The sequence below is a fragment of the Lepus europaeus genome, chromosome 15, assembly GCF_033115175.1.
Source record: "Lepus europaeus isolate LE1 chromosome 15, mLepTim1.pri, whole genome shotgun sequence".
NCBI lineage: Eukaryota > Metazoa > Chordata > Mammalia > Lagomorpha > Leporidae > Lepus > Lepus europaeus.
Window position 1 is genome coordinate 8,128,180 of NC_084841.1, and position 12,431 is coordinate 8,140,610.

At 47.8% G+C, this 12,431-nt stretch overlaps 1 protein-coding gene across 2 annotated transcripts in view; it reads right to left on the reverse strand.

Moving 5' to 3' along the window:
* Window positions 1-12,431, reverse strand: part of CTNND2 (catenin delta 2) — a 441,886-nt gene that overhangs the window by 407,975 nt on the left and 21,480 nt on the right. The window contains exon 5 of one of the 2 annotated variants that reach the window (XM_062211762.1): window positions 4,849-5,416. The exons of the other annotated variant lie outside the window; for it this stretch is intronic. Coding sequence (XP_062067746.1) covers window positions 4,849-5,416 — 568 coding nt within the window. The remainder of the gene's footprint in view (window positions 1-4,848; window positions 5,417-12,431) is intronic. 2 annotated transcript variants of the gene reach the window in all.

Below are 12,431 nucleotides of genomic sequence, written 5' to 3' on the forward strand. Positions count from 1 at the left end.
TATATTTACAACTCAGATTTCTACTTTTAATAAGATTAATTTCACTGGGAACCCAGAAACTGCAAGGATCGTGTTATTTTCCTTACAAAACTGAAGAAGCAATGGTCCTGGTGAAGTCACATCCAACAGGATGGGTTTTTGAGACCTCTCTGCCCTCTTGAAAACCACTCGTCATTTAAATATGTTGCAAACTCATATTTCATGTCTATGCCTTGGGTGTTTTTCTTCACCGACACAAAAATATACTACCTCTATCCAAGCACCATGAATATTTAAGAAGACAGAGACTCTGAACTGAAAGAGATCTAGGTGCCAATCATATGCCTGTCATTTCTAGATAAGTAACTTTGCGCAAGGAATGTATCACTGAGAAGCCTCTGTTCTGGAATCTTTAAGATGGGGCTAAAAATCTGCACCTCCTCATTAAACTGTTGAAGAGTACATCAGATACAGCTTGCAAAGTGTCTGGCACAATGCCTGCCATATAGCAAGTGTTTTATAAGGCAATATGTTTTTTAACATAATTTTATTCACCATGAATATTTAATAGATATTCATTTATTAAAATGAATAAATTTAGCTATTAAGTTAGAAAAAGATTTTAAAAAGCAACCTATTTGTCAGGAGAAAAATGTTCTGTAGGTTATGACATTTATTTAGACTTCATTTTCCTCTACCATTTAGAAGGGGGGAGAGAGCTTCCTTAATTAGATCTGGGAGGAAGAAAGGGCTATCTCTAGGGCATCCTAAGGGTTTCCCTGTCCATTTTTTTATTTGTACATTTATTCTCCATCTGGATCCCAGACCAAGATTTCCAACACAGAAATGATCACATCAGTTATCTGCTGGGAAGACCCTTTGCCACGGGACCCGCTTCTTCCATCTCCCTCTGAGACTTCGTCTCTTACCACGTCCTGCCATGCAGCTTTGCTAAGACATTGACCTGCTGGTGGCTTCTCTTCCATTCCCACCACAAATACACCTCAACAGAGAGATATCCCATGTGCTGGTCTACTCCCCAAACGCCTGCAACAGCTACGGACTGGGCCAGGCTGAAGCCAGGAGCCAGGAACTTGGGTTATCACCTGCTGCTTCCCAGGTTACACATTAACAAGGAGCTGGAATTAAGAACCTAGCCTTAGCAAGGGAATGTGAGACGAGACATCTCAAGTGGTATCTTAACGGCTGCACCAAATGCCTGCCCCCCAACTCCACCTTCTGACACTGGTACTATGCAACAATGTATTTACTTCTGGGGAGCCAGAATATTGTGCTAGTTAATTTATACACACCTCCTTATGTATGCCTGCAATTACAGCAGTAGACACTGTCATACTCCCTCTGGGAGGGAACAACTTCTAGCAGGTATGACATGCACATGAAGCCAGGGCGTGCCAGCAAGGCAGAGCGGAGCCTTCCACTCAGGAAGCCACTAAACATGGAAGGGAGGCCATTGAAGACAACAATCTACCAGGAGATCTTTAGACTTTGAAAGGCACATAACTGAGAAATCACACTTCTCTAGGTTGAATCTGAAATGTGTTTCTGTGGACATTTGGAACTCTGAACGTTTTATAAAGTTTGGCCCTCAGGAAGACCTAGTGGAGAAGGTAGATGCGTATTTCCTTGCCAACTGCCCACTAGACCTGAAATCCTCAGATAGAATTTCTAATTTATGGAAGCGCTTGTAGGTAAGTAAGATAAATTACTGAAGAAAAAAAAAAAGCTGATCCCCATATCCAGCTCTCTACCGGATTCAGCCAGGCAGGCACCACCCGCCCCAAGTCAAGATGTTACTGTTCACCAGCACTTGCCCCAGTCCCGCCAGGCTCCTTCTGCAGCTCACGCCCATCTCAGTCAACGGGACTCTCCTCCTTAGCTGTCGAGTCAGGGGTGTCTTTGAGTCTGCCTTCTCTGACCACCAGCACCTCATCCATGAGAGAAACCCTTCTGGCTCCCCCGACGCGTACATCCAAAAGTGCTTTTCACCACCTCCAGTGCCACATCTCAGCCCAAACCATAATCACCTCTTGCTTAGATTGCTGCAATCAGCTCCCAACTGATATTCTTGCTTTCCCCTTTCATCCTGACAGTCTATTCTCTCCACAGCAGCCAGAGTGACCCTGTTACAGACTAAATCAGACTCTGGCTCCTGTGAGTTTACAGCAAAACCAACATCCTAAGTTCTCAAGACTTACAACACCACCCTGATCTGCCTCCCACGCCCACCTTCATGTGACTTTGTGTCACATCTTTGACCCTGTTCCCTCAGATCCACCCCCCTGGTCTCCCTGCTGTCCCACAAACCTATCAGATACACCCTTATCTATGAACCCTTGAACTTGCTTTTCTTTTTGCTCAGATGTCTACAGGGCAGCCCACTTGCTTCCCTGAGGACTGACTCACAAGTCACCTTCTAATTAGAGCCTTCCCTGTCCACACCATCCAAAGTACTTATTTCAAATATTTTTCTGTCTTCTCCATTTGAAACAAGGCTAGGGGTATGGGATTCTCTGGGTCTAAATCCAGGGCAGTAAATAAGAGGTACTTAATAAACAGTCATTGCACAGATTAGTGAATGTCACTACCTAGCCTCTATTCACTCTTCCTAACTACCAGTGACAAAGCGATCAAATCCAACCCCTGCAAAATCAAAAGCTGTCTTTCAATCTTGATGTAACTGTACTCTCTCAACTAGCACATCAGGTGGCCCCAAGTTTTACACAGTACCCAGCATACAGAATCAGACACGGGTCTGAAAGCTCCAATATTCCTGATCTCTCACAAACATCACACTCTGACCCCCACACACTTCCTGGGCCAGTTTGCTGATTTCTAAGTAGGACAGACAATCTTAGGCAGCCCGAGTGTTTATGCAGAGTTATAGAATAATTTTAAACCCAAAATCCAGCAGCAACAATTTGCATGAGAAATCTTTTAAGTGAATATTTAAAAGCATGCATTTTAAACAAGCCATATCAAACATTAAAATATCCATTGTAGCTCTAAAATGAAAAATCTTCAATTGAACATTTTTTTTTCTCACGAGGTAGCAGAAATGAGATGTGGCCAGAGAATCTGAGGAACAGATGGAAATGTGGAGGGAGGCAGAGGCCCAGGGGGATGCAGTCACCAACTGAAGCCTCTTTCTGGCCACAAAAGCCTCCTTACCCATAGCCAGCCAGCCACACACACACACACACACACAGCACATCAAACCCTCCTAAAAGCATTCAATCCAGACTGCCCGGCACAAGCTATTTTCACAGTGCATTGGCTTTCAAAACTCTTTCCTAAGTTTAGGGTGAGAAGGAGCTACTGGGCTCTTTGATGCTCCACTCCCATTTCCCATTCCCGGAGCATCCCCAGCAGACCCAAAATGTGCAGTCACGTGGCCACCTCTCCATCTGCACTGAAATGACTGGAGGAAGCAGGCAGCAATCTGCCACACGGAACCAGCAGGAGGAACGGCTGGGGGCCAGGGCGTCTGGTTTCTTTAAGCAGGTAGATGCAGAAAACAAAGCAGCCTTTTGTGCATCACCTGGACTGGCTGGGCACCGGGTTCCTCCTCTCTCTGCCGGCTGGGGTGGCTGGGAAAGGTGCCAGGGGGCTGTAGTCCCACACAAGATCCACCAGTTCCCCTCTGTCCTCGAGATCTTCTAGTCTATTGTACAGATGTGTGTTCCCGTCCCTGTTTCCTAAGTCTCCCTTCCTGCCACTCAACTTCTAAGTTTGCCATGTATTTTGAGACTGGCACCGGGTTGGCACGAATACTGTCATCTCCGGAGAGAGAATATTTCCATCCAGGAACTGCACCTAGCATAATTCTGTGGGCAGCAGAATCCCAGCTGCTTCCTGTTAAGCCAGGCCAGTCCAGTTGCTGTCAATTACTGCGCTGAATTAAAGAAACCCTGGCCACCCGCCTGGTGCATGCAACAAGTTCCTCCTTTATCCCATCCATCTTCACAGTCATCCATTTGTGTCAAGAAAGGAAACATATGAGCGTGGCATCTGCTACTAGAGGGACACAATTACCAAAGGCTCCTATAAGGGAAAAAGTCGGTTGTTGGAGCATTTAGGAGACACACATGAGGCCTTCAGGCACCGTGTCTGGCTTAGGCTAAGCATATGGCGCTACAGGCACAGAGCCACAGGTGCAGCCTGGTTTTTAAGGGGCGTAACCACCACAGACACATCACCTGCTCTGAGTTGACAGAGAAATACCAGCTTCTTGGCCCCAGCTCGCCCCTCCCTCCCTGTGACAAAACAGGGAACAAGTTCAAGAACTTGGTTATTTTGTTTCCATCGGTGGAACCTATGTAAATTTACTGACAGGTACGGGGGAGTCCCTTATTTTTCCTAACCACTGAATTCAAAAGACAAAAATGTAACAAGTTGGGGCCACAACACAGGAGTGATGGATAACTCAAGGCTCTTAGTATTGGTGACTTTTCTACTACTATTGACACCTGTGCAAGTTGGAAACTCACTCTGCCAACAACATGTAGACAACTAAAGGCCATCCTAGAAATACCACGATGGTCACTTACTTTGCTTTTTTTGGGGGGGTGGCTTGGGGGGGGGAGTGCTGGGATCAACAGGTCCATGTGATTGTTTACCAAATGTGTCTTGTTTTTAAGGTTTAGTTTTCCAGATTGAGGTTTGGGGAGGGTAATGAGAGGAGAGAGACAGGTGTTGAGACTGTGAGACCACATCACTCCCCAGGAGAAGTAACCCCCAAAGCAAGCCCAGCGAAGCCCCTGCGCGTCCACTTCCAACAGGAGTTCTGCTCCAGCCCCGCCGCTGGCACGCAGCCGCCCCCCCACCCCCCACCTGCGAGCCCTTTACCTGCTAGGCTGCCAGGCCGCTGGAGGGTGGCTGTGGCATACAGCTCCTGGGAGTGCTTGCTGTACTGCTCCGACGCGTGCACCAGGCGCTTGGTGGGCGACAGCGTGGCGTACGTGCCAATGGTGGAGCTCAGCTGGTGGATGGGCGAGGACGAGATGGTGGACTGCACGGTGGGGGGCGAGGTCACGCGGATCGGGGACAGGCCGGCCGAGGACACGACGATGTTGATGGGCGAGCTGGTGCTGTAGGACTTGGCCAGGCGGCTGGGCGACTGCTTGGGCGAGGAGCCGCGCGGCGCGGCGTAGGCGGCGCCCTCGGGGGCCGAGCCGCCGCGCTGCAGCTTGGTGGGCGAGCCGCCCTGCGGCGCGGTCAGCGGGGAGCCCCCGCGGGGCGGCGCCGGCAGCGTGGAGCTCGAGTAGTACAGCGCGGCGGCGGCGGCGGCGGCGGGCGGCGCGTCGGGCAGGTGGAAGGCGCTGCCCAGGCTGGGCGCGAACGGCTCCCGCGGCGGCGGTGGCGGCGGCGGCGCGGGCTCGGGCCCCGCCAGGTGGCCGGCGCGGCTCGTCGTGCCCTGTGCCCGGGAGAGGAGAGAACACGCGCGCTTAGCGAGGCAGCAGCCGGCCGCCCGCCCGCCCGCCCGCCCGGCCCCGGCCCCGGCCAGGGCGCAGCGTGGGCGCCCCGGGGTGGCCCGAGCCGGAGGCGCTCGCAGCCTGTGCCCCCTGGGCGCGCTGCTTTGCCGAAAGCCCAGCTAGCAGCGGGCAGGCTGACGGGAGCGGGAAGCCACAGTTACAGAGGGGACACGATTGGCTCACAGCGCTAGGATGTTTCTGGAATAGCAGAGGCATAGACTTAGTCACGGGAAGATTTGAAAGGGCACCCAGTGGGGCCGCCACGCTCTCCCTGAACGCAGTCACCAGCCTGTTGCTTTAATGAGAGCGTCGGGTGTGAAATCTTCTCCCCCCACCCTTCCCCGGTCTCTTCATCCAGTACACCTTCAGCCTCCGCAGTTGGCCAGGCTGCATACTTATCTGGAGGCCATCACGAATAAACATACTTCTTAGAGTTTATTCTGCTGTGACTGTCGCCTGGATTCTCCTTTTTGGACAAGAGGAGTTAAACGGGAGAAAAAAATATTAAGTCACAATGAATACCTTGGTCTTTAAAAAAAAAAAAATCCAATTCTTTCTAGAGGAATTACTAATGGTAAACGAAGTCCTCCCTTCTCTAATCTGTCAGGATCTCTGTCTCTGTGGAGCTCCTTGGAAAGAGCCCCCAGCAGCTGCCTCCACTTTGAAAGCTCCGTTGCCTCTCATTTATTGAAGAGGACACAAAAGACAGCCAGGGCTGGGTGGAGCTGGAAAAGCAGTTGGAGAACACACTTTCCTTGAATCAGGTCCAGAGACAAATTTGCATTTGAATGGAAACCGTGCATTGTCAGCCACTGCTGGGCCGGAGGGCAGGGATCTTCCTGGCTTCCCTCCCCAGGGAGCACAAAGACGGCTGGTGTGAAAGGGGGCACCTGAGAAGAAGCCAGGTTTTGAAATCAGGGGCGCCAGTTGGGTGGGGAGGAGGAGGCTGATGGGATGTGGGGTATGAGATGGAACAGATGCTAGCCACTGACACTCTGAGTGACGCCTCTCCACCCTTAGGGAACTTTCATCTGTGCACACACAGCCTTCCACCTTGTATCAGGGATGCCAGCCTCACCGGGCGCTTGGAGGACATGGTTTGAACAGCATCAAAACCCTCTAGGAAGAGCAGCCTGGCATGAGAAGGAGAGAAATCCTTTGTTGAAAGGTGTGTGTGTGTGTGTGTGTGTGTGTGGCATTTACTTATACATACTTACTTGTGTGTGATATAGACATACATATGACATAGTGGCTTTGCTCAATGTAGCATCTTCAGCAACCAGAAAGCAGCTTTGATTCACAGCAGAGACTCTAGGAGTATTTGTGGAATGAGTGAAGGGATGGTTAATAATAAAGACCCTAAGGCTTTGGGTAGGAGGGCTTTTATGTGTGGAGGCTGGTGCATAAGCTTTGCAGAACTGGGTGCTCCCATCACCCAGGCATCTGAGCATGAACAACAGAATCGGGATAACCTCCATGACCTCCCTAGCCCTTTAATTCAGCATCTCTGAAGGCAGGGATCTAAGAACCAGGAGTTTCAGAAGCTCCGCAGGTGATTCCAAGGTGCAACACAGGAAGGAGCTCTCCAACACGGTTTTCAAAAGGGCAGTCCCTGTGCTTGTGGCTGCATCATGAGCTTCAGGGTCACCCAGCCTTAAACTGGAAGAAACGCTGGCCCAGGGGCCTGGGGCTCTGTATTTTAGCACCCTCTCCAGGAGATGTTGGTGCTTGCCCAAATGTGAGAACCACCAAGGGCACAGATTCTGATGTGGGTGGTCTGGAGTGGGCCTGGAGGTCCCCACTTCTAAGTCTCCAGGGGAGGCAGAGAGCCTCAGCTCTGAGCAGCACCACAAAGCTGCCAACTTTGGTTTTCTGACGCCCTGCTGGGGCTCCTGTCAATTGGGTCTCAGCACCGTGAAGCCATGCAGAGCCCAACTGGCAAGGGATGAAAAAGTTTCTCCCAGGATTTTCTGACAACTCCTGCCCTGGGAGCATGCAAAGACAAAGAGCTCAGAGAATCTCAGGACAGCCCCCTGCTTCCAACAAAGCCAAGGCACTGGATATTAACATTAATAATCACCTTACACTACACGAATGCTGCTATTACCAAACAGCATAATTTTTAATCCAATAAACACTAACTGAAGTGTACCAATATAAATTAAAGCAATACTAAGTCAATTATTATAATGGTTAATGTTGGACTAACACATGTCCCAGGAAAGCCTTGACAAACTACAGAAAAACTATCTTTCTTCTAATCCATTGGAACTTCTAGTCTCAGCTAATTTGCTGGATATTCTGGTCTTCCAAGTTTCCTTAAATGGCCCCCAAACCTGTAGACATCTTGGATAGTGCCATATTAGTTCCAGACATGTCAACAAGCATCAGCCACCAAGTTGGGGACCTTTTAGACATTGTTGGATCTTGGTGAAATTGTGCCAATATTTTTTTTTTTACATGAGGAAAGGAAAACCTAATTTTTTATACAACTAGGATAGTAAATGGTACTGCCCACTATTCATTAAAATACAACTCAAGAAAAGACTTCTGAATCTATCTGCCTGGCAAGCCACCATCAAGGAGCTCTTGCAGGGATGCCAGCTGTGCTGGTGAGCTAGCTGTGCAGCAGCTCTGCCCAGGGAATCATCCTGCAGGGTTGGAAAGGAAATGCTCTCTTTCTGTACCATCCAATATGGCAGCCTCTTGCCCAGCACTTGAAATGGAGCTGGTTCCCGGAGGAGCTGAATGTCAACATGCATTTAAATGTGCGTACTTTTCAGTAACTACCTGTGACTTGTGGCCACCTCACTGCTCAGCACAGCTCTAGGATCCCTTCTGCAATTTACAGTGAACAATCCAGGGGTGTTCTCTGTACTTTGTTCCAACAGTTTATGGAGTAACAAATGCCTAGGAATAATTCCTTGGCTGAAGAGAGAAGTTTATTTTGCAGCACCACTTGGACATACAGAGTGATCTTCTGGGAGCGTGTTGTTACTCTCGTGTTCTCTTTCATTGCTTTGTATCACTTAGTAACTCATAGTCAGTTAGGGATGCGTGAGGCTGAGCTTCGAGCCTGCTATGTAATTCACAGGATGCTTTATTATTACTCCAGTTACTGACACAGAAATATAAATCCATTTCAACACTTATGGGATTTCATCGACTTTGCTGTCATAGAGGTTCAATTCTACCTTAAAGTATGTTAACACAAAAAAACTGTAAATGCAATCTTAAAGTTAGAATTCAGATAAAAGTTCACTTTAAAAAAAAAAATTAAGCTAAAGATTACTACTACACACTCCTTCCCTTGGGGTGTTTGGGGATTTCCCATCATCTAAGTCAAGATTCAAACTATATTTCATGTGCACCAAACGCAGAATGAGAATTGAAACAAATTATCTACTAAAGATGAGACCCTTAAAAGAAAAATAATACAGAACATTTTAGAACTCCCTGGAGCAGACTGGGCCCCCAAACTGTCTTTGATCATACAACACAGGATTGCTGGGGGAAATCACTGCTGATGTCTTCCTTCTCAGAACTTGGGTCCAGCTCAGCCTACAAGGCTGCTTTGTGTTTCTGACTCCTTCCAAATGGGAGAACCTACCAACGTGAAACTGACAAGCAGGCAGGACATTCACATACAGGCACCACTGCTAAGTAGATGCTCTGATTACATCATTTCTGATTTGCAGAGTTTGATGCACATTAAATAGAATTAGGTTCTTGCTTCAGATTATGGAAAATTCATCAAGAAAAATCTGAAAATTCTCTGAGTTCTTACAAATTAAACATTCCTCGGTGTATATGTAAGTTTCTGGCTAGGTCAGATTTAGGAAATATTAGTCTATTTGCAATTTTTACGTTATGTGTTTGTGAGAGTGCTTGCGTGTATATACTCAGGGGTACAATGGGGCCTCTTGTGTGACTGTGGAATCCATTTGTGGCTATTTCGTAGAACTGTTTAAGGGGAGGCTTATTTTCAAAGTGAAGCAGAAAGATACTGAAAGGGGTAGTAGGCAGTACTCGAAACTGCATTATTCTCTACAGCCTGAACCACTAATGTGTGAATTCAGACGCTAACTCAACAAACCACTAACAGGAGACTATTATGCGACATGTGAAAATGAGCAGTTTGTTCTGGAAGGGCTCTCAGCATCTCTCTTGCGGGCAGCGTTAGACTTGATGTTATTTTGGAGATCTATCACTGTCGTGTTTTTGGTACCAAATACTGTCAGGCTCACAATTATGACATTGTTCTTTTTGGAAAGCAGAACCCCTGAGAATGCAGCATCGGTGGTACAGGCCCTGGTACTGAGCAACGTTACTTCCTGATCTCTTCCCGCTGTGCCTCTCTAAGGGAAGCAGGGGTGGCAAAGAGGTCAGAAGGGGACAACCCTCAGACTTTGGAAACTTATTTAGTTCGCATACTTTTACGATCAGGCAATGCAAACGAGACAAAAGGCGCCCAGGGCTTTCGGTCAGTTAACAAGAGAGCTGGCAGCCCCTGGTCACTAAGGGAATCCTGCCCTCCAGTCCTGAGGAGGCCACGTCACTAAGGAAAACTGCATCTTCCACAGCGGGGCTGTGATTTAGGATCGGTCCTTGTGAAGACGCATTCAGACCTGCCAAGCTCCCTGGAACTGTCACCGGGGGTCCTTGCTCTGGGACAGGGTGGAATTTGCCCAGAATGCCGGGCAGCCAGGCTGACAATGGCAGGAATGAAAACTGAAGGCCCTGTTTGGTGGCCTCCTAGAGGCACACTAGTGACAGGACCAGCAGTCTGCTCCCCGTGTACTGTCTGTGTCCCTTCCACTTGCCCTGCCATTGTTATTTGAGAGGGAAACCTCAGCACTGATGGTGGCATGGATTCGGACACGGGCACTGAGGCGTCCACTTGGAGCAATGTGCCTGGGCTGGGACCGCAAAGCCCACAGGGCCAGGGTCACAGGAGCGGCCAAGCACATGCATGTGGCGTGGCATCAGGAGAGAAAGGAGTCTAGCTGGTGTTGAAGGGAACTGTCTCAAGGCACAGCAGTTTAAGTGGCAACGTGGTGGCGAGGAAATAAAAGCAACGACTAAAATGTACTCAATGAGCTCAGACAGCCAGGACAGATTCTGTTGCAAACACGCAGGGCATGGCTTTAGGATGATGCCTTGGAAGAAGTCCTTTTGTAACTGGGAGCAGACTTGTTGTAGCGCTATGTGGCACTGCTTGCTCTGTGCTGCGAAGACTTTTGAGAAAGTGTTGCAATTCCCTGGGGCAACTTTGTCTATGGTTTTAGGCTGGCACACAAATATGGAGATAGCCATTGAAATGAGAATAAATCATCAGTTCTAAAATGCACACAAAGTTATTTAGGTATTACCTGAAATGCTCTCACAATATAATATGATTAAAACGAGTCTGCATGCCCAAATAAGTCCAATTTCCCTGGGATATAAGAAAACAATTTTAACACTACTGCCGTTGCTCACAGGATTCTGGCAACTTCTCTTTTGAAATTGTCTTCTGAAGCCACCTTTTTTTTTTTTTTTTTTTTTTTTTTTTTTTTTTTAATTCCAACGGAAGAAAATCCTAGTAGTCTGAGAAAGGTTTGATTTTGGAAATAACCGAATAAAATCATCAAGCACCTTGTCAGGCCATCCTCTTGAGGGATGCTGGTTTTGGTAAAAACTAATCCATAACATGGAGAGTAGAGACAGCTTGTGTGCACAGTGCCCACACCATCCCTCCTCTGCACCCATGGGAGCACCACCACCAACAAGGAAAAAGGGGCTGATTCCACCGGGTGGAGACAGCCCAGTAACACTGAACAGTGGTGCCCACAGCAAATTAAGTGCAAGTGCTTGAAACACTAAGGAATTACTTTCCCCAGATGAGAACATACCCAGGAAAAGGATCAGGAGAACTGCTGCAACCTTGGGGATGAGAATGGAGGGAGAGAGGGAGCGATCTCATAGACCGTACTGTCTGCCACTGCAGCCAGGACAGATAGGTGGCAGGGCACTCATTTTCCCAAGGCTGCTACGTCACTGCTACAAACATGGTAGCACGGATTTGCACTGCCTTGCATTCTGAATTCACTTGCCTTGGGTTTTCCTTGAAGGAAAATTTGATCAGGGTTATTACTGATAAATATTCTGAAAATTGTTTCCTATGGCCCTTTTGTGGTCTACCAGTGGAAAGAAAATGAGAGAAAAATGTATCAAACAGTGACGTAAGTACCTTCTATAAATTCATGCTAAAGAATGCATAAGGAAGGATTTCTTACTGATTATTCTTTCTTATATCTACATGAGCATGGCAAAAATACACTAAGAAAGCTTTTATTTTAGTAAAAGGTGCATTTGATATCATTTTAATAACTCCAATATTTGCCCAGAAGAGGAAATATTCTAGTAAAACACACACACACCCTCCCTGAAATGAGAGAAGTTTCAATTATTGAAGCCAGATTAAATACACTTACACTGGAAAAAGAATAAAGGACGGACACGATGTTAAAGCAAAGCAGGAAGTTGGGATTCACGGAGGTGGACATGTTCAGACTGTCTTAAAAGTAAGTGGTCTATCAAGTGTAGTTCTCTTTATCAAACCTTGCTGCATGATTCACTCACACAAAATAAATGAACAAATCATAAATCGTCTTCCCTGTTTCCCACAAACATGCCCGGGAAGACACGTAAGGCAGCATACGTGTTCTCTAATTGCTACACGATGTGTACTTTCTGTGCTAAGAACCCCCTGCGGTTTTGTGATTTCCAAGTGTATGGGTAACTCTTCTCTTACCGTGTATTACCCAACGATGTCGTTCACAACTGAGCAAACTGCAGTGACGTCACAGTGACGTCCCCATGACCCTTGTCATTCCACAGTGGACTACGGTGGGCGTTTCTTGGGAAGCTGCTCCTCCTCCCACAGTGTGGGTCTCTGTGGCCTGCTCTGGGGTC